The 22481-nt window shown below is 46.3% G+C and overlaps 1 protein-coding gene across 8 annotated transcripts in view; it reads left to right on the top strand.

The window, feature by feature from the left end:
* The window catches only part of LDLRAD3 (low density lipoprotein receptor class A domain containing 3), a 297605-nt gene that overhangs the window by 22441 nt on the left and 252683 nt on the right, over positions 1–22481 (top strand). For 2 of the 8 annotated variants that reach the window (XM_021083186.2, XM_021083185.2), the window contains exon 1: positions 11004–11119. The exons of 1 other annotated variant lie outside the window; for it this stretch is intronic. In XM_021083186.2, coding sequence (XP_020938845.1) covers positions 11074–11119 — 46 coding nt within the window. In that variant the 5' untranslated portion in view covers positions 11004–11073. Of the gene's footprint in view, positions 1–10720; positions 11120–11363; positions 12679–22481 lie in introns of those variants that run through there. 5 more of the 8 variants (XM_085011435.1, XR_014837056.1, XM_021083191.2 and 2 more) reach the window with 5 other exon arrangements.

Here is a 22481-nt window from a genome sequence, read left to right as displayed (position 1 = left end):
TCCCCAGTATTGGAACCTGCACTTCTCTTCCTTTCTTGCCGCTTGGGGAGGAGCTGGGCAGCCGGGGTGACGTGGGGTTGGGGGGGGCGCTCAGGGGACTCAGTGTCTTCGTGCCAACGGTGGGCTGTCTGTATTGGCATGTGCTGCCTGGATCTCAGCCCTGGTGGTCGAGGTTGCCGTCAGGTTCTCCAGACTCTTTCACCCAAGCCCTTTTTGATCCCCGACACCACCATTGGCAGGACAACTGAGTGGGATGAAGATTCTAGCCAGTGACCATAGAATTTTTTTTTTTTCTCCTATCAGGGCAAAGCCAACTGGCCTGCAACAGTATCGACCTCCACTTTGGCTTCATTGGCTCAGTGCTGAGGATTTAAGCCAACTGGCCTACGTGGACAGCTTCTAGCATTACCACGGCCTGATCTTTCCCCTTTGGAAATTTTCATTGTAATTATCCTGGCGTTTCGCCATGATCAGCCTCATGGCTATGTGGCAGGGAGCTGAACCTTGCGGGTGGGTTGGCGCAGTTCTTCGGATGGGTTCGTGTGGGCAAAAGTCCTCCTTCTAGTTCTCTTTTAAATTCAATCCCTCTCTGGCTTGGCCATGAGGGCACAGGCATTGCCAAGGTGATTTTATTATGTGTATCCTGGAGTATGTTGCCTTTTGAGTTTGTAGTTCTGTTTCCTGGAATTATTGCTTCTGGTAGGATTAGGGTTGATTTCTGGCTCTTTGTTGTTGTTTCAGCTGAAATGTTTTATTCCTTCACTTTGCCATTTCATGAAGTTGAGTGAGGACAGCCATCAGCTCTGGGAAGGTCATTTTAGAGGGTGTTCCTGCTCTAAGCTTCTCCTCCTGGCTGCTTGTGGTGAGGTGCGAGACCAGAGGCAAGTTGCAGCTCCGAGGCTCATTGACTGTGGAATTGTGGGCTTCTGCCTTGGCTTCTCTGAGTCTCTGTTTCCTCAGCTGCAAGGTGGAAATAAAGATAGGCCAAAAGAGAGTTGTGTAAATCAAAGTAGAAAGCCATCTAAGGTATTCGTTCATCTAGTAAATATCAAAGGAAGTCTTACCAGAATGCCCAGCCTTTGGGAGCTGTGGTTTGGTGCGGAAAATGACACATGAATGGGCAGCCATAGTACAGACTCATAAATCCTACAAACAGGAATAAATACAAGGTGTTACAGGAGCACATGGGAATGAGGCTTAACTTAGTCTTGAGGGCTCATAGAGAGCTTCTTAGAAGAAGCATAGGAAGATTAAGTTATTCATGGTAATATTAGTTATGATTAGTTGGGTGCTTACTATGTGCTGGATAGTAATGCTGGGCACTACCTCAGTGAGATATCAATACCTCAATTAGATATCACAATAGCGCCTATCTTATAGGGGTCTTAACTTCCCTTTTATAGTCAAAGAAACCAGGAGTTCCTGTTGTGGCGCAGTGGAAATGAATCCCACTAGAAACCATGAGGTCGTGGGTTCGATCCCTGGCCTTGCTCAGTGGGTTAAGGATCTGGTGTTGCTGTGAGCTGTGATGTAGGTCACAGATGAGGCTTGGATCTAGCGTTGCTGTGACTGTGGTGTAGGCCAGCAGCTGTAGCTCCCTTCGACCCCTAGCCTAAGAACCTCCATATGCCGCAGGTGCGGCCCTAAAAGAAAAAGACAAAAAGACAAAAAAAAAAAAAAAAGAAAGAAAGAAAAAGAAACCAACTCAGAAAGGTTAAGTAACTTGCCCAAGGACATACAGCTAAGTGGTGCAGTCAGACTTTGACTTAAATTTGATTCTAGGGAGTTCCCGTCATGGCTCAGTGGTTAACGAATCCGACTAGGAACCATAAGGTTGTGGGTTTGATCCCTGGCCTTGCTCAGTGGGTTGAAGATCCTGCGTTGCTGTGAGCTGTGGTGTAGGTTGCAGACGTGGCTCGGATCCTGTGTTGCTGTGGCTCTGGGGTAGGCCAGTGGCTACAACTCCGATTCGACCCCTAGCCTGGGAACCTCCATGTGTTGCGGGAGCAGTCCAAGAAATGGCAAAAAGACAAAAAAAAAAAAAAGAAAAAAAATTTGATTCTAGAACCCTTGCTTTCAAACACTATGCAAATCTGCTCATGTATGACCCTACTTAAAACTGACCGTTTTTGACTTCCTATTGCTCAAAAGATAATGACTAAATGCCTTAACATGCCCCAAATCTGCTGTCCATTTTGGTCTCTCTTTACACCCCCTACCCCATGATGGTCAGCCTCAGGGCAGCTCATGAAGAATATACTCCGTTGAGAAGTCTGAACTTGTCCTGTGGACAGTAGGGAGCCATGGAGGTTTTAAGCAGATTGAGTAGCAGAGAGGCAAGACCTGGGAAGGCCAGTTAGAAGAGGGTTGAAGCAACTCCGGCAGAGGTGCTCGGGCATCTGAAAGGAGGGAGGGGTAGGAAGGAAGGGTGAATGTGATTCAAGAGACATTAAGAAAGTTTGAAGCTACAAATGTTGGTGACTGATCGTGTTGGGAAGTGAAAGAAAGTGAGGACTCTAGATTTATCACCGGATTTCTGGCTTGAACGACAAGGTGGAGGGTGCTAGATAGTTTTAAAGAGCTGTGATCAATGCCTAACAGAAGCGCACACTACTGATAATTCTACCGGGTTTTCATTACGTGCATACTGAAGGGTCCTGAAAACTGTCAGAAATTTCCCTTCCCTGTCCCTTTTGTTCCTTCCCTTCCACCGTGGGTGTAGGAATTTACTAAAAACTGCAAAAAGCAAAACAAAACCCAATGACAACAAAAACCCCTCTTCTCTACCCCCTGCCCAGAGCTGAACTACAAACCCACAGGGCATCAGCCATGGATTAGACAATCAAACAATGCCCGAATTTAGGCTTTTAAACATTAAAATCAATCAAGCCCAAGGAATCTAACTTGAAATGAAGAGGTGTTTATAAGTAGGCTGAGGTGCTCTGAGGAAAACAACTTAATTATTAAAGCAGAGTTTTCACGGTGCAGGAAAAATGTTCCAATAATGTCAGATTAAACATGTAAATCTATTTACCTTCCAGATGCTTTTTTTGAGTGCTCATATTAGTGTCTCCTGCTTACCTGTTGGCCTAGGAAAGAGGGTTTGTTGCTTAGGGGAGGGCATCAGACCCAGTCCTGCTGGAAACACGTTCTCGTGTTTGTCCCTGAGTGAGTATCTCCTATCACTTTCAGGGTGTTTGTTAATTACTGTATAAATTCCCTTACTGAAAATGGAGAACTTATTCAGTGTTGAAAATGGAGAACTTATTCAGAACTCAAGCATCAAATGGTCACAGTGTTTTAAAAAGCCGGTTTCTTCTTTATTTACCCCCTCCCTTCTTCTGGATCCTCTGGTGCATTGAAATTATGACATTAAAGTCACCTTTATTTCAGTTGACTTGGATGACTAGAATATAAGTTTAAGAAGGGTTGGAGGCAGAATTACTCAGGTGGAGAAACTGGGAGGAAAAAGTTCTTAAGGCAGTGATCTTCAAGTGGATTTGCATTCGGCAATGGCACAAGGAAATCTGATGGGTCCTGTGTTCCTTCACCAAGTAAAATATCATCTGTATCAGTGGCCTTCAAAAGAAATATGTTGTGGCCCCCAAAGGCAGGTTGACATATGAAATTTCAAATTTTCCACATTAAAAAAACAGAAAGAAACCAGTGGAGTTAATTTTAATGTTTTTATTTAAACCTATATATCTGAATACTGTATTTCAGCGTATGGTCAGTGTACATATTATTGAGATTTTCACATTATTTTTTTTGGTACCGTCCTTGAAATCCAGTTGGGTTTTAAACTCAGCGTCTATCAGAATAGCCACATTCCAAGCACTTATGTAACACGCGTAGCTAGAGGCTACTCTATTGCACACTGCACATCTAAACAATTCAGTGAAAGTTTTCCCTCTAGAATTGATAGACCAAGAGGAGGTTTATGCATTTAATGAATCTACTTTTTCCCCCCTTTCCAACTGAGAAAGAAAAAAAAATGTGCCTGTGATGAAAACGGGCTACATGGCCCTATTGATAAATTTCGGGTTAAATTCTTTTTTCATATAATTGTTCCTTGGTTCCAGGACTGGTCACAAATGAAAAATAACCTTTTTAAGGGTGTAGACAACTTCATTCAAGAGGCAGTAAAACTGAGGCATTAAAATAAATAACAATCTGCATGTTTTTTAAAAACGAGGGGTACACTTTTCATCCTTTCAGATGGCACAAATTTTTCATTAATAAATGTCAGCAGATCTCTCTTCCTCAAGCTAGTGACTATATTAAACATGAATTATAAGAACTCTCTTGGTTCCCAGCAGTATTTTTCTGTAGATTAGTCTGACAATTTAAAAATATATCTGTACGTTTGGCAGCTCTGGGATGACTTTAATTTCTAGCCCAGAGAACTCTCACACTCAGCATTTTTTAGGGGTGGGGACTATTATAATTAGATACATCCAGAAAAGTTTTCTGGGAGTTGAATTGTATTACATAATAAATCACTCTCTATTTGATGTGCTGAGCATCTTTATCTTTACTTTTCTAGCCCCAAACCCAGAGAGCCCATTATCTTTCAAGCTGCAAATGCATGCTGAGTTTTATGGATCGGGAGTTGTTTCTGGCATAGAAGGCAGTGAGGTTCAGCATGGTAGTGTGGGAATCCTCTGAAATTAAAAGGATCTGGCTTCACATCTTAGTTCATGGGTTATTTCGGGACAGTCACTTAAATTCTCTGCACCTCAGGTTCCCCATCTGTGCAAAAGGGATCATAATATGTAACTCAGACGATTGTGAAGACAAGTGGATCATAACTGTACAATGTCTGATACAGACACCTGAATGCTGATAATTCTCTCCTATGGCCTTCCTCAGGCTAACTGGGTGAGATTCAATGGCATTGAAGGTTTACAGATTCAGTGTCTCCAGCAAGGTTTTTGTATCAGTCATCTATTACTGTGTAACAGTTACCTCAAAGCTTAGTGACTTCACAACAAACATATAATTGTCCAGTTTTTCTCGGTCAGGAATCTGGGCAGAGTTAGCTGGGTTCCTCTGTCTTAAGGCCTCTCATGAAGTTGCAATCAAACAGTCAGTCAGGGGCTGTGGTCTCATCTGAAGGTTTGACTGGGAGAAGATTGGCTTCCAAGTCCAGTCATGGAGTTGTTGTCAGGCTTCAGTTCTTTGTGGGCTCTTGGATTGAGGGCCTTAAGTCTTCATTAGCTGTGGCTGGAGGCCTTTATTGTTCCTTGGTACTGGAGTCTTTCCATAGTGCACTTTACAAACTGGCAGCTGGCAAAGGAGAGAGAGAGAGAATCACACACACACACACAGACACACACACACACATGGGGGGGGGCGGGGGACAGGAGCCTGAGTGTTACTAGAACCTACTTTTGGAAGTCACATCCATAACTTGTACTGTATTCTTTTTGTTAGAATTGAGTCACTGGGTCCAGCAACACTCAAGGAAGAGGATAACTTAAGAATGTGAATTCCAGGGGAGTTCCTGTTGTGGCGCAGCAGAAACAAATCTGACTAGGAACCATGAGGTTTTGGGTTTGATCCCTGGCCTTGCTCAGTGGGTTGAGGATCTGGCATTGCCATGAGCTGTGGCGTAGGCTGGCAGCTGTAGCTCCAATTGGACTCCTAGCCTGGGAACCTCCATATGCCGTGGGTGTGGCCCTAAAAAGACAAAAGACAAAAAAAAAAAAATCCAGGAAGTGGGATCTTTGGGGATCATCTCAGAGGTTGCTTAGTGTAGACTTCTGCAGCTTTAACCTTCATGTTTCCTAGTATTACTACCCCGCCACATGTAGGTTCTAAGTTGGTAACATAGTAAGAGGTGAATGAATCAGGGCTGTGAATCAGAGACTCTGCTGAATGTTTCACATAGCCTTTACGCACCGGACATTGTATTACATGTCCATGCGATGTGTGTCTGCCTCCCCAGGTAGATTGTCAGCTCCATGAGGACAGGGAAATGTTTGCTCACTGCAGCAGGTCCAGACTCTGGAACAGTGTTTGACACAGTTCCCTCTCAATAGCTGTCAAATAAGTAAAGGGCTCAGTGAGTCCTCTTGCTTCATGCAATAACCCCAGGAGGTGGGTCCAATTATTGTGCCATTTCACAGAACACTGACACTTGAAGGTAAAGCGACTTTCCCAGTCTCACTGCTCAAGTAAGCAGTGGGACCCAGGAGCCCAGGTGTATTGAGCCATCTCAAAGCCTGTCCCTCAGTTACCTGCTTTGTGGACTCCTGATAACCTGTGAGTGGTAGACAGTGCACGCGCGTGCGTGCATGTGTGTGTGTGTGTGTGTGTGTGTGTGTGTGTGTGCTGGGCATCGTGCACTTCCGGGAGGAGTGTAGTCATCTTCTTCCACTAGGCAGCCTCTCAGTAGGCAGATTTCAGCATCCACTAGAGTTTGCAGTGGAACAAGCCTTTCCTGGCTGTATCCTCAAGTAATTTCTGTTTTCTTCACATACCAAAGAATGAAAATCAGACAAATGAAAGGGAGAACATAGGGCAGGGAGTATGGAGCCCTTGTGAAGCTATGAGCCACAGAAGTGACTGGGGGTTGGAGGGGGCAGATATTTTCCATTAGCTCTCTGCCTGAATTTTAGGAAGCTAATGCTTACTTGGTTTTAGCAAACTTTTTTTTTTCCTTTGATTTTTAGGGCTGTACTGCAGGACATGGAGGTTCCCAGGCTAGGATTGAATTGGAGCTGCAGCTGCCAGCCTACGTCACAGTCCCAGCAACGCAGGATTTGAGCCTCATCTGTAATCTACACCACAAATCACGGCAACGCTGCATCCTTAACCCACTGAGCAAGGTCAGGGATCGAACCTGCATCCTCATGGATACTAGCCAGATTTGTTTCTGCTGCGCCACAATGGGAACTCCTCAGCAAACCTTCTGTGAGGAAGTTTCTCTCAGTCTTTTTAGTGTCCCTGACTCTTCTCCCTCCTGTTAGTTCCGCATGCGTTCTTACACTTCTTTCAGTTAAAACTTTTTTTTTTTTCAATTTGAAAGTTGCTTATGTGCTTTGGAAAAATGGTAATGATGGAGTTCCCGTTGTCGCTCAGTGGTTAATGAACCCAACTAGTGTCCATGAGGATGAGGCTCGATCCCTGACCTCGCTCAATGGGTTAAGGATCTGGTGTTGCTGTGAGCTGTTGTGTAGGTCTCAGAGGCAGCTCGGACCTGTTGTTGCTGTGATGCAGGCCGGTGGCTACAGCTCCGATTTGTAGTTCCTGTAATATGGGAACCTCCATAGGCTGCAAGTGTGGCCCTAAAAAGACCAAAAAAAAAAAAATGGTAATGGCAGTAATGAAAAAAATAAACTGTGATAGCAATAAAACTAACATTTGAGTGCTTACTCTGTACCCGGCAAAATTCCTAGTGTTTTCCAAGTATTAAGTAATTTAAAAGGTCTTCTGGAACCATTAGGTCAATCCTATGGATGACTTTAAAGGCTGTTTATCTACTGTTGTTCAGGGAATCACCCTGAAAGTTAGTGGCTTAAAACAACAATAAACATTTATTATCACTGACAGTTTCTGTAGATCAGGAATCTGGGAGTGGCTGGGTGGTTCCAGCTCAGGATTTCTCACGAAAGCGAGTGGGATATTGGCCCAGGCACAGTCATGTGAGGGCTTGATTGAGGCTTCCAAGATGGCTCATTCCAATGGCTGGCAAGCTGGCAGGAAGCTCCTCTCCAAGTGGGCTTATCCACAGGGCTGCTTGCGGGGCCTCACTTCATGGTAGCTGGTTTTGCCCAGAGCAGGGGCTCAAAGAGAGCAAGAAAGAAACCACTGTGCCTTTGTGAGCTGCCTTAGAAGTTACCCACTGTCACTTTCACAGTATCCATTGGTCACACACATTGGCTGGCCCCACTCAGTGTGGGAGGTGACTCCACAAAGCATGGATACCAGAAACCGAGGATCTTTGAGTGTCATCTTGAAGACTGGCTGCCACAGCAGTATTGTAGTTATGATCGTTGCATGAACCACAACTGCATCTACCTTTCCACAGTGTGCGAGGTACTGTGCCAAAGACTACATACAGTATCTCATTGAATTCTGATGGCACCGCTAAGATCCAGCTGCTCTTATTATCCTCGTTTTATAGATAAGGAAACTAAGGCTCAGAGAGGCTAATAACTTGCTCAAAGTCACAGAACTAGTATGTGGCAAGTAAAAAGAGAATGGGAGCACATCCAAGAAGGAGCTGAGCTAAGATCTAGCTGGCTCTATTTTCACCTGTGATGCTGGAGCTGCTGTGAGGAGCAAATGAGGAAAAGTGTGGGAAGGACAGAGCATTAGATCACAGAGAGATACAACTCTTTCTTCCCTGCGTCAGCCCTGTTAAGCCATGTTTGAAGCATACATCCAGGGTCAGAGTGTCTTGCTTTTGGTAAATAACAGACATAAAGCATTCTGGTTTGGGTTTTATTAAAGCAACTGTAGAGATTTGGGGCTGGCTCCTTGAGATCTGGACAATTAGCACTGAAACTTATCACATTTTCTAGAAACTGAGTGTCCTGTGATTTTGATAGAATTTTAAAGAAATAGAAAAGAGAGGAGTGATAAAGTATAAAGAATAGTTTTACCGGAGTTCTTGTCGTGGCTCAGTGGTTAACAAATCTGACTAGGAACCATGAGGTTGCGGGTTCGATCCCTGACCTTGCTCAGGAGGTTAAGGATCCGGTGTTGCTGTTATTGTGAGCTGTGGTGTAGGTTGCAGACGTGGCTTGGATCTAACACTGCTGTGGCTCTGGCGTAGGCTGGTGGCTACAGCTGCGATTAGACCCCTAGCCTGGGAACCTCCATATGCCACAGGAACGGACTTAGAAAAGGCAAAAAGACAAAAAAAAAAAAAAAAAAAGAATAGTTTTACCTCCTGCCCAGCTTATATGGCAAGGAGGTTGGGAGTGATTTAATACAAGTGTAAAAACAACCATTGAATGTAAAGAGGGCTTTACATCGTCGGAATTATTTCAAAGACATTAATGTATTTAAAAGAAGTGTGTGTGTGTGTGTGTGAGAGAGAGAGAGAGAGAGAGAGAGGGAGGGAGGGAGGGAGGGAGGGAGGGAGAGAGAGAGCGAGGCAGAGAGAGCCAGAGAGAGCCAGAGAGAGAGAAAGCAAGCCAGGTACACTAAATCATTCCCAGAGTTGAAGTTTACGTGCCCAAAGGAACACAAGAATACAAGAACAGATGGCACTGGGTCAGGTTCATTGTCCTTCTGTATTCCTAATGTTTGGAGGCAAATGAGCAACTGTAGGTGAAGTTGTTTGCCTTCTTGTGTATCATTATCAGAGGCCAGGAGCCTCACTCCAACATGCTTCCTGGGAAAATGCACATACCCACATACACCTGAAATTTGCATTAAAATTTTAGGGGCTTTAAAACTCCCTGAAGCCATGGGATGGTCTCCTTAGTGTTTGTGGCCTAGTGTTCATGGAACCCTGGATAGAACCCCCAGATGCTAAGTCCTTTGGAGATTTATGTTTTCCATACTTGACAAATTACTTTGTATTATGGAACTTGCTGAACTACCTCAAATCACATTTTCTCATTATCTTGAATCATCCTTGGTATTTTTAAATTTTGACCTGATCCACTTTAGCCTTCATGTTTCCAGACTAGAGCAGATAATTAAAAAGCAAATGTATGGACTCTCAGTATCCTCCCGGTTGTGTCCAGTGCATCCCAAATCTGATGCAGGCATGCCCTCCCCAACCCCCCTTCACCTGCTGTCTTAGCACCATATCCTCTTCGCTCCCTCAAACGGGTACACTCTATATACAGTAAAATTCACTTATTTTACGTGTGGGTTTTAGGGGTGCAGTTCTATAAAATTTGACAAATGCATAAAGTTGTGTAACCACCACCATAATCAAGATGCACAAATGTCCCACGGGTCCAGAAAGTTCTCTTGCACCCCTTTGCACTCATCCCCTGCCCCCAGGCCCAGACCCTGATAACTGCTGATCTGATTTTGGTGCTTCACCCCTTATATCTTATAAATGCAGTCACACAGAATGGATCCTTGGAGGCTAGGTTCTTTCTCTTCACATGCTTCTGAGATGCATTCATGTTGTTGCATTAAATGGTAGAATGCAATTTGTTCATCCATGCCTCTGTTGATGATGTCAACATTTCCAGTTTTTGGAGATTACCTGCATGAAGTTTTTTTGCCCCCCCCCCCCCGGGGGGGGGGAAGGCCTGGAGAGTGGAGCATGAAAAGTGTCATATTCTTCCTCCATTGAAATCCTTTAAGTATTGTCACCAGTGCTGTCTTGGACCCCCAACTTGGAGCAGCTGTTCCTTTTGCATTTGGGCTTCTGCTTTCGTATTTACTTTTCTTCTCTGCAAAGTGGGGCCCAAACGTTCCCCTGATCTAGGTAGACAATATCCAGAGGAAAAAACAGGGCAACGCTGTGTGCCTTGAAAGTGTTAGCTTCCCTATCCCAAGTACTGGTTTTAAAATCACTTAAAACCTTGTTAGAAAAATCTCCCCAAGCCTACTGAGTCAGAGCCAGCAACATAAGATCCTGATGCGTTGGATGCCTATGAAAGTTTGAGAAGCACTTGGTCATATGCCACTCTCCCTACTAAAAATAAAATATATATATTTTCTCATAACGTTTGGCCCTTTCTTCTTTTTCTTTCCCTCTCTGGAGTAAAATCATTCTGTAGTTAAGAAAAGAACTCAAGTTTGGATCTGAGGAGATGGTGAGCGCGGCATCCTCGGAGGATGGAGGAGCAAAAGGGGGAAGAAAAAGAGAAAGAAGGCAAGAACAGAGATCCTCGCCGCCAGAGCCGGACCCTCCGCGGCCCCCTCGGAGGCCTCTTGGAGCCGGGACACCCGGGGTGCGACGCGGACGCGGCGCGCAGCAGGGACTCTTGCAAAACTTCGCTGAGCTGGGCCAGGATGGCCCGGCCGAGGAGGGCGGGGCGGGCAGGAGGAGGGACAGCGGGGGGCGGGGCCGGCGCGGCGAGGGGCGGGGTCAGCGCCGAGGCCGTGGGGGCAGCTACGGCGCCGGGCAGCGGGAGCGGCGTCCGCGCCATGTGGCTGCTGGGGCCGCTGTGCCTGCTGCTGAGCAGCGCCGCGGGTGAGTCGGGGGGCGTCCGGCGAACTTTCTGCGGGGTGCGGGGTGCGGCGGCCGGGCTGAGATCTTGCCCCTTTCCTTTGCCCGGGCTGCGTCTCCCGGCGCGGGTGTGCACGGAGGGCGGAACCCCGGCGTCGGGCTGGCCGGGACCCCGGCAAGGGGCCGCGGCGGGGTGCGCGCCGTCCTATTGTGTGGGCTTACGCGCCGGCTTGTGCAGTGTTGTGTGTGCGCGGGCGGGGCTTTGTGTGCAGTCCGGCTCCAGGGAGCCCGGCAGCTGCCCAGATTGGGCGTAGCTGGACTGTGAGAGAGAGAGAGAGAGAGTGAGAGAGAAAGAGAGAGAGAGAGAGAGACTCTGTGTGTGTGTGTGTGTGTGTGTGTGTGTGTGTGTGTGTGTGTGTGTGTGTGGTGTAGGGAAAAGGAGGGAGGGGAGAGGAAAGAAAGCTTCCCGATCCCATCATCCCAGACGCGGGGTGCTCGGTGCTGCGCTAGCCTCCCCAAGGGCCTCTTTGGGGGTCTCTTGTGTGCACCCCCGTGCCTCGGTTTCCCTATCGGGACAGCGCGTGGGGCGGCTGGTATCGCCGCTTCCTTCCGTTCCTCCCTGGGACTGTTTGGTTTGGGCAAAGAGAGATGAAGCAGGGCCAGACCTGGGAATTATTAATTTTTCCCACTGATAATGGGAGCGGAACATTTATTGAAATCGTCCGATCACCCCCGCCTCGCCTGGCGGGTGTGGTGCCCTAGTGGAGGACCCAGGCTTCATCTGCAGATCCTTTGAAACGGGCACCTCTGTAGCGTTTGCATCCGAAGGCCCCCAGGAACAGCGTGCTCTTCCCAGGAACTTTTCTGCTGATGTGGGCACACTCCAATTCCAGCTCGGAGCCCTTCCTCTGCCCCTGTCCGCCGGCCACAGCTGTCAGCTGCCCCTCCCACTCCTAGGGTCGGCACGCCCTTGGCCCCCTGATGTTTATTTCTGGGCAGCTGATGTCCAGAAAAGTGGGTGACAGGGCTCAGCGAACTTTCTTCAGCAGCAGCTGGCTTGCCTGACGTTGGTGCCATTCGCATGTCTAATTAATGCTTGATTTCCCCAAATGCTTCCAGCTACTGACTGTGGAGGTGCCTTTGGTGGTGAATTCGTTGGGGGAAGTTGAAGCTCACTTAATTCTAAGCTTCCCCCTCCCTGCCAGGTGTGCCCTTGGAAAGAGATGTCGAAGTCCCTGGTCCTGGACATCCTCGGAATCCGCTGGGTAGCTGTCCCTCATTCTTAGACCTATGACATCATCCCCACTCAGTGGAGACTCCCATTAGATGTCTGTGGGTTTGCTGTGGCTTCCAGTTAAGTGTGGAATGCTGGTGGCTCCTGTGGATTTTTAACCAGGTCTGGGTCACAGTTCCCTGTTTCTCCTGAATTCTTGGGCTACCCCAGGGAGAGAGTTTCAAGGGGGCGTTGGCAGTCACTGGTGGGCATGAATAATTATTTGGAGGCTATTAGAACAGGCAGATTTTCAGGACATCTCGGACACAAAGACCTGCCTAGATTCGTGCTCTCAATCTGCACAGCTGTGGTGAGTCCCCTGGTAACACCCAAGTAGGACAGTTCTCCTCAGAGAGCTGTTTGTGGCTCATTAGAAACTGTTATTTACTGCATCCCCCAGTCGGTACTGGGTTGCTTTGGTTGAGTCTTCATCCCTGTAAAAATAGCTGTAAAGTTAATTTTGTTTTTCTCTGGTCAGCACTGGTTATTTAATATGTGTGTACACATATAAAATAAGACTGAAATAAATAAAATAGTCCTAGTGGGGAGGGAGGGATGGGGGGGGTTGTCACAGAATTTCTATCTGTCCCACGTGGTGGTTTTCTGTTATCTGTGGTCACTGAGCTTGTATGGCTTTGACTCTCCTTTACAGTTAGTTGCTGCTTTAGAAACCTCTAGGCAGGTTGGGGTGTACGCCTTTTTCCTCTCACATTAAGTATCATCCTTTTAGCAGGGATCCCACTTTGATCTGAAGTGTTATCAGACATGGGGCTGGTCAGTGTTTCTGAAGCCTGTGTGGTTTAGTTTGGGGGTCATAGTGGGTGGGGACTCTACCCTTCCACCCCACATCCTGCACGTCATCCAAGAGGTAACACCACAAGAAAGACTGTAAAAGCCAGTGCTTCAATTCTGTCTCTTCCTCATAGTTCATGAAGAAACCTGGGGTCAGAGTGGAGCCCTAATCTGAGTTCTTGGTCTCTGTAGGGTTGGGCACTACATTTCAAGAGCAATCTGGAGGCATTTGTTATTCAGGAACCTTCTCAGACACCTTTGTGTATGTGTGTGTGTGTGTGTGTGTGTGTGTGTGTGTGTGTGCTCGCTTTGTTTTTATTGTCTGTGTTAGGGAAGTAAAGCATTCATTTTAACCTTTATTATTTTTTAATGTATCCTGTGAGAGAGACTCAGCCTGTCTGAGTTTTTTCCCCCGTGGTGGCCTCGGTGGCTTTAAGTGCATGGATGGTGAAGCGTGTCTAACGGTGGCCAGGCCCTGCGGGGGTCCGAAGGCTCACCTCCTTCCTGGCTGACCTTTCTCAGACTCCTCACATTCTCCATCTGTCAGGGAAAAGGCTTGATTTCCCCCTTGGGTATCCCAGGAGTGTGGGTGTTAACTTTTTCTCCTGGAAGGATCTGCTTAGCGGTGTGAGTGGGTGGGTTTTATTATTATTATTATTATTATTATTATTTTAAAGAACTGAGTGGCTTCGTACAGCCCAGGCCAGTCCATGAGGCCATATGCACCAAGTACAAATAAACACACTTTGTTTTGTTGCTTTTCATCTTCAAAGAGGTGGACGGAGGCTCCCTCCTGGGGTGTGAGGTGTGTTTTCCTGACGGCCCACTTGGGCCTTTCACCTTGTGGTGAGTGAGGGAGAGACTGGGATGCGAGCCAGCAGGAGAAGGGAAGACAGACTGGCTCTAGGTTTAGATGCCTCTTTGTCGCAGTCACCAGGGGTCTTGGAAAGCAAACTTGTAAAGCAGTTTAGAGAATTTTGGGATTAGGATGCTGTCTAATAAAATAATCTATGAAAGTCGTGGCCCTTCCAGCCTGGCCTCTTTTCATGGGCAAGGAGAGGAGGGGTACCCAGTATATGTGTGAGATGCTTTGCTCGCCATTGAAACACACGATCCTGTTGAATTTTTCCAACCATGTTGTGTGGCGGGAAGTCATTTTGGGGTCCCAGAGAGCTCACCCCATGCCCCGGGTGCCAGATTGTAACTCAGGTTTCTCTTGGCCTCCAGTCTGGGCTCCCCCCATTTCCAGCTACCCTTCCATGTCCTTCCCCTTGCGTGCTTCTGTGAATGAACAATCCACGAGTTTGTTTCCACAAAGAGACCCCCTTCCCAGATCTGTTCATTTCATGGTGACCGCAGCAGGTATTCATGGTAAATACATCAAATCAGTCTCAGGCCTCGAGTAAATCTGGGACTTTCACAATAGCACCTGGATTTTTGCCCGGAGAGAGAGATACCCCAGGCTGTGGTGCTCTCCTTGACCTGCCTTGTAGTGACACCCAGGTTCCTTTTCATTCATTAAGCTCTCTATTCACATGTCCTCTTTTCTTGCATGTTTATTGTATTTTACAATTAAAAACTAAAAGATGTGATGTGCTGAGGGCAACTCTGAGTGAAGGCACCGGTGTTTGCTACGAGGTAGCCCCCGGGGCACATCTCTTTTTGCCTGTGGCGTTGTTTGTGCTCTTTTCCTCTTTCTTTTTCTCTGGAATAGTTTGGAAATGCAAGGGCCAGTCTAACTGTGCAGCTGTTTTTGCCTCCGCCTCTCCCTGACAGCTGGGGAGGGTTTTAAGATGGCCGATTGTGTGTGTGTGTGTGTGTGTGTGTGTGTCTTTGTTTCATTGTTTCATTGTTGTGAAAGAATCTACTCTCCTGGCTCCTGAGAAGCGCCCTTCAGAGTGTTTGCTGGGAGAGCAGCCAGGTACTCCCAGGACCCAGCACTAGCCTCTCGCATCATCTGCTTGATGCCTCCTGTTGCTTCCAGGATAAGTGTACTTTAGTGACATGGTAACTGCCTGGTCAGAGGGATGACAAATATTTATTTCAGGTAGGATAGTTAGGGTTTCTGGAGCTGCTACAGGGCTGGGGATAGTCTAGGGAAGTGTGTCAGCCTCGGGGAGTTTGACATTGGGGCTGGAGAGTTCTTTGTTGGGGGAGGTGGGGCTGTCCTGTGCATTTTAGGAGCCTTAGCAGCATCACTGGTCCTAGATGCCAGTAGCAGCCTCCTCCTACTTGCCTCCCCCAGGTGTGACAACCAACAGCATCTTGAGCTGTTACCAGTTGTCACCAGTTGAGAGCCCCTGGCTTGGTGTGAGTGCCCTCCTCCACCATATATCTTGAGAATTTTTTTTTTTTTTTTAACCAAGGCCTGAGCCGTGTGGAAGGTCCCAGGCCGGGGATCAAATCCATGCCGCAGCAGTGACAGTGCCAGATCCTTAACTGGCTGTGCCACCAGGGAACTCACCTCTTGAGCTTTCTTACTGCTCATCCTGAAAGTGTCTTTGAGAGGTTTCTGCTTTCTGTTCCTGCAGCCCCGCAAGTTCGCAAGTTTGGTGTGAAAGAAGGTTCTTAGGTAGAAATGCCCTCAGCATTGACCTTTCCCTGTGCTTCCCCCTTGTGACGTTGTGAAAGCCAGTGAAGTTAGAGATGGTAGATGTAGATCCCTTGAGAGAGGGAGACAGGTTGAGAAAGCAGGTAAAAGGCAGGTGACACCGAAAGCCACCTGGTTCCCTGAGTAACTTTTGAACTTGGGAGGCTCAGGGGTCCTGCCAGCTGGAGGAGAAGCTGTCTGAAAGTTTGCCTTGGGAGTTGGGTGTCGAAATCTTAACCCTGGAAGTCCCCCTGCCTCCTCCCCACAGAGCAGTCTTTGTTCCCCTTGGTTCTCCTTCCCATCAAAGGCTTTTAGAACCCGAGTCCTTTCTGCGGGTGGCGGGGCACGGGGGGTGGGGTGGGGGGGGAATCTTCTGTAGTGGCCGCAAGTTGGCTCTAGAGAAATTTTCATCTTCTCCTTTCTTCTCTGAAGTCTTTTGCAAGTTAGGCTCTGCTCGGCTTTGGATCCCTTGGATTCCTTTAAGAACCTTTGCCTTCCAGCTGTGCTTGTCCTTTGTTCGGTGGCCAGCTTTCCTTGAGTTTTTTTACTTCCTCTTCTCTTCAGCCCAGTGACGTACGTTGTCTGCCGTCTTCTTTTGTGTGTGAATTTGCGGGGAAAAAAAGGCGGTACCAGGAGAGGGGCTCGGGGTGCAAGGGGGAGAAGGACTCCTTATCCAACATCATGAGCTGCCCTCTTCCTAGCCTGAGGCTCAGGGAGGCGCCCTAGTTTCCCAGGCCTGTGAATATTCGTCCTTTTTGTCTCCGGGTCACTTGACTCTTCTCAAGCTCTACTTGGCTCTTCCCCAGTGCGGCGCCGCCTCTGCCATGCACTGTGCTATACTCTGGGGAAGCCGAGCTGTGCAGAACTTGTTCTTGGCCCCTAAATGATCCCGTGATGGAAATGGCATGGTTTACCTCTGCCCTGAGCTGGGCAGGGCGGAGTCCCTTCTCCGCAAGTGGGGTTTGGGTGTGTTCCCGAATGTGAACTATACTGACGGAGCTGTGATCCTTCCTCATGGGAACAGAGCTGCATGGGTGTCACAAGGCCTCTTTGGCAGACATGCATACCTTGTCATTGGGATTTTATTTTATTTTTTTTTGTCTTTTTGCCATTTCTTGGGCCGCTCCCGCAGCATATGGAGGTTCCCAAGCTAGGGGTCGAATCGGAGCTGTCGCCGCCGGCCTACACCAGAGCCACAGCAACGTGGGATCCGAGCCGTGTCTGCAACCTACACCACAGCTCACGGCAACACCGGATCCTTAACCCACTAATCAAGGCCAGGGATCGAACCCGCAACCTCATGGTTCCTAGTTGGATTCGTTAACCACTGAGCCGCGATGGGAACTCCGTCACTGGGAATATTTAATGCATGGGTAATTGTTTGTAAATTTTTTTTCTTTTTATACAATTTTTAAAGGTTGCTTTCCATTTATAGTTCTTACAAGATATTGGTTCTATTCCCTGTGTTGTGCAACACATCCTTGAGCCTGTCTTACACCCAGTAGTTTGTCCCTCCCACTCCCCGATCCCTATACTGCCCTTCCTCCACTGGTAACTACTAGTTTGTTCCCTATATCTGTGAATCAGCTTCTTTTATGTTATATTCACTGGTTTCTTGTGTTTTTTGATTCCACGTGTAAGTGATATCCTACAGGATTCATTTTTCTCACCTGTCTTATCTGACTAAGCACAGTGCCCTCCAAGCTGATGAGTTGTTTTTGATCAGGTTGCAGAGGTGATGACACATGTCCTTGCTTGCTTACTTCTTGAGCTTTAGCTGTCCAGGTAAAATGGGGTACAGCTGTTGATACTCTTTTTTTATTTCTTTTTTGGGCTGCACCTGCAGCATATGGGAATTCCCAGGCTAGGGGCAAATCTGAGCTGCCGCTGCTGCTGCCTACATCACAGCCACAGCAAAGCTGGAAAGGAGCTGAGTCTGCAACCTACACCACAGCTCACGGCAGCGCTGGATCCTTAACCCACTGAGCAAGGCTAGGGATCAAACCTGCATCCTCATGGATACTGGCAGAGTTCATAACCTGCTGAGCCGCAGTGGGAGCTCCTAGTTGTTGATGTTCTAAGGTTTTTGGAGCTCAAGGCTTCTGAGATTCTCACAAGACATTTCTTACATGGCTTTAGACAATAACCTTTATCTTATCATACTACCTATAGACACATATATGTACCTATTATATATGTGTGTATATGTACATATCTTGGTGTATGTATATGTACATGTTTTAATATGTGTGTATATATATCCTACCTCTTTAGTCTCTAATCTTACTAGATTGTAAACTCCTTAGGGGCTAGGATCATACGTTAAACGTATATGTCATATTTCTTATTTCTTTTGTGGGGTCTTGGAGCATAATGATAGCTACCACTCGTTACTCTGTCTGGCAGAGTGCCAGGACAAAACATGTATCCTTTTGTTGTAATCTTCCTGAATTGAAAACATCGCAAGAGTAATATGTGCAAAAATAAAAAAATAATATATGCAAAAATAGTATATACAAATTTTAAGCGTCATAGAAGTCATTACAATAAAACAGTCAAGTCTTTCCTTCATCCTCCATTTGCATTTCTCTCCTCTATTTAAAGTTACTTCTCACTGTGTATCTGGTATAGATCAACTTCGCCTTAATTCAGATTTATACACACGCATACATGTGCGCCCATGGAGTTCAGTGAGCTCATACTTATCTATATTTGTAGTTTGTTGACTTGTTTTCTTTTTTTTTTTTTTTGTCTTTTTGCTATTTCTTGGGCCGCTCCCGCGGCATATGGAGGTTCCCAGGCTAGGGGTCGAATCGGAGCTGTAGCCACTGGCCTACGCCAGAGCCACAGCAACGCGGGATCCGAGCTGCGTCTGCAACCTACACCACAGCTCACAGCAACGCCGGATCGTTAACCCACTGAGCAAGGGGCAGGGACGGAACCCGCCACCTCATGGTTCCTAGTCGGATTCGTTAACCACTACGCTACCATGGGAACTCCTGACTTGTTTTCTTTACTTAATAAAACTGTATTTTGTCAGTTCTGCTTTGAGCTACTGGTGTTTAGACATTCCAGTTATTACGAAGCGTTTGGCATTTTTGCTTCTCTTCACTTGTATTTCTCCATTCGTGAATGGCACTCCTTTGTCTCTATCACAGAAACAAAATATGATAGGGTTTTGGCTACTATTGGGTATCTTCCTCCCTTAAGTCCTTTAAGGTGCTTGGCTCATGCTTTGAAAGAATGTGGAATTGTAGTTGTTCTCCAAGGATAGATATTTGCTTCACTATTTTCAAATTTATGCTGTTTCCTTGCCTTTTTGTATACACAGTGCTTTTCAGTGCACAATTTTAATGTCTTTTTTTTTTTTTTTTTTTTTTTTTTTTGGCCACCCTTGGCACATGGAGTTCCTGGGCCAGGGATCAGATCCTAGCAACAGTTGTAACCTATGCCACAACTGTGGCAATGCCGGATCCTTAACCCACTGTGCTGGGTGGGGGATAGAACCTATGTCCCATTGCTCCAGAGACACTGCCAATCCTGTTGTAGTACCACAGCAGGAACTCCTAGTGTCATATTTTAAAAGACATCCTAGATAGCAGGTAAATTCAATGTCTGTATTACCAACAATGCACAGAACTGGCTGGAAGTGATGACACATCATGACACATCAGCGGTTATGACCAAGTTCACCCAGGCAGTTGCAGTGACCAAGAGTTCACAGCTTCTGCTCACTCTATACTCTCATAAGATGCTGTTGGCTGTTGGGCACATCTTGCTTTCAGTGATGTTACAATATTAAAGATGAATTAGGCACATCCTGATTTTGGAGATGTTACAGTACCAACGGTATGTGTTTTCTTGGCCATCTTTCTTACAGTTCATATATAACTACCCATTGTTTTAAAAACAGCTTTCAGAACATCTGGTATATGTTTGCATCATAATTTATTTCATGCTTCCTCTGCCAGTGAATCTTATTTCATTTTCACAGCAATTTATTTAGTAGGTAGTATGTTCTGCCATTTTATAGATGGGGAAACAGAAGGCTAAGGAATTTTCCAACCCACAACCAGTAAGAGGTAGTTTCAGAACTGGCCATGTAGATCTGCACAACTTAAACCTGTGCTCTTGACCACTGGCTCTACTCCTTTGGCCTTGAGTAGACACTCAAGTTCATGTGCGCTGGAGGAAGAAAGGGCACTCCCCAGCTTGTGCTAGAGAATTCCATCACTGGGTATTGAGGTCAGTGTTGACGCCATGCTTATTATGTTAGATAGAATGATCTGTTGGAGAGCCATTGGTTGGGAGTGTGTATCTCAAGTTGATTTTATTCAAGTGGCCTGTCCTTGGCAGATTGAAACTGACATTCTGTCATTCCCCCCTGCGGAGGACTTGTTATTGGAGGCATTTAAATTGGCCTTTGTAGAGGCTGCTTTATTAAAAGAAACAATAACAACAATAAACAAGTTATCTCAGCACCGTGGGGCTTGCCTTTGAATGTATTCATGATGGGGGACTTTTTTCCCCCTTGGATGGAAATATTTTGTTGGAATACCAACCCCAGAGCAATTTCTTTTTGGTCAGTACTTCCCTCAAGAGTGCCGGGTGCCAAAGAGAAGGGCCCACTGTTTATAAAGTCTAGAAATAGAATTTTTAAGATGCAAATATAGTGCTGATTATAATGCCTCCTATAAAAAGAAAAATTTAAGTGTGTTTTTCTGACTTTCTCACTCTGCCTTAAGCTTGTATGGTTCACAACGGGGAGAACATTTTCCGAACTAGTCCTTGATATTATTTATGGTGGACGGTGAAATGTTTATGTTTAGAAGGAATTTGTCCCATCTTGTTACTTCCAACCAAGGGGCTCTTGTGGGCCGAGGTCCTGTCTTGTGAGGAAGTAACGCTCCAGGTCGGAAGAGCGCTAATCCCTGCGGGGGAGACCAGCACGGATGGGCCTCAGGATTCCACACCCTCTCCCCCAAGCTCTCTCCTGAAAACTCTCTCCCTTTTCACTGAATCATTGTGATACCTGGAGACTGTAATTTGGGTGAATTTGCAGGCACTCAAGTCTGACGGTGATTTCTGACAGGCAGCCGGGTGCAGTTTGGAGACGAGAGTTGTCTTTGGCCTGGAGGGAGGCCAGCCAGCAAGCTGACTCTGGAACCAGCCTTCCAAACCTGGGTACTGGAGGGGCAGGGCGGGTATGAATACCTTGATTGAGAACACTTGCAGCCAGTGTGGGACACTCATGTGTCTGTTGGCAGAGAGAAATGAAAACATAAGGGGTGTGTGATTTTATTGCATGAAAAATCCCTTCTCGTTATTCTAAGGCCCTGTGAGGTTAGCTTTGGGGGTATCACCAGTGTGCTGTCTTTGATGGCCTTACTGGAACATTTTCCTTCAGCTTTTGCCTTGAATCAGGGCACTGTTCTCCAGGAATCATTAAACTAATTGGACGTGGCTGAGAAATGAGCCCTCGTCACACTTGTGGCTCTACAGTCAGCTGAAAAAAAAAAAAAAAAAAGCCTCTCCATTGGTTTGGAAAGTTCTAAATTTAACTTGTTTTTCATTATAAAAATAAGAGGAGTTTGGGGACGATGGAGGACGATGAAAGAGTGATTAGCCACAGAGGGTGTTTCATCAGAAAAAAATGTCATCAGAAAAAAGTCCAAAACTGTAAAAAACCCAAAAAACCCCAAAAAACAAAAACCTGTTGATGCTAAGAGTTAAGAGTAACCAGAACAGAACTGAATGAAGGGTTTCAAAAGCAGATTTTATAAACGTTTATTTAAAAGTGTGGTAGGAGGGAGCCCACCTGGGCCTGGTAGCAGGACTGGAAAGAGTGATGCTAATTACTGTAAAAGAGATAACACTGGAAAGAATGACGTGCATCAGGAATATTCCGTATTAATGAAATTTGAACTAACCTGGTAAGTGTTACAGAGAGACGGTAAAGGTTGGTGGCACAGTGATGCAGTAGGGGAGATTTAGTATGCCCAAAGTTTATTTATGCTGCCCATGTAGGTGATAATGACAATCCAAGAAAAGCTAACAGATGTTGAAAATGTAATAAGGATGCTCTATTACCAGAGGAATTGGGGTGGATCAGAAGTTGGAATATATATATTCAGGGAAAGGACCACTGCCCCCCATTGAGGGGCAAGCTCAGGATCTTTGGAAAGTAACCAGAGAATGTAACTCAGCAGTACTCCTGAGCAGGAAAGATAAGTCTCCCATTCCTGTGTGATTAAAGTGCGGTGAGGCAGGATGGGGTCTGCCGTGTTTTTTGATGTTTTTTTGTTGTTGTACTCCTCCAGCAGCTGAGTCAGGGCTTGGCTTAGTGTCAGCTACACAGTAGGATTTCCTATAAGATGCCTGGAAGGCCTGGAGGTGGTCACTAAAGATAAGTGGCTGACTTGGAAGGAGTGAAGCAGTTGGGAGAAGAAGGACATTTGGAAGTGCCTTCTGGGGACACATTGTTTCTCTTTTCGATTTTAGAAGACTCTCATTCAGCTTCAGACTCTCGTTCAGCTTCAAAGACCTGCAGAGATCTTTACCAGAGAAACCCCGTGGTTTCAAAAACATGACAAAGAGAAAGAGGCCTTTGAGAGGGAAATAGTTTATAGCGGTTTTAAAATCAGATGATAAATTAGGCAGGATTCTAGCATGTAGCATATAACAAGGGCTTCTGACAGGTGAATGAAAATTGCTGTGTAGCTTAATTCCAT

The sequence above is a fragment of the Sus scrofa genome, chromosome 2 (genome assembly GCF_054392235.1).
Source record: "Sus scrofa isolate SSC_HxYL_T2T_F1_AM1 chromosome 2, Sscrofa_HxYL_maternal_Yorkshire_Landrace_v2.0, whole genome shotgun sequence".
Taxonomy (NCBI): Eukaryota; Metazoa; Chordata; class Mammalia; order Artiodactyla; family Suidae; genus Sus; species Sus scrofa.
Note: the sequence above shows the minus strand (reverse complement) of the source record. Positions and strands in the feature narration are given on the sequence as shown.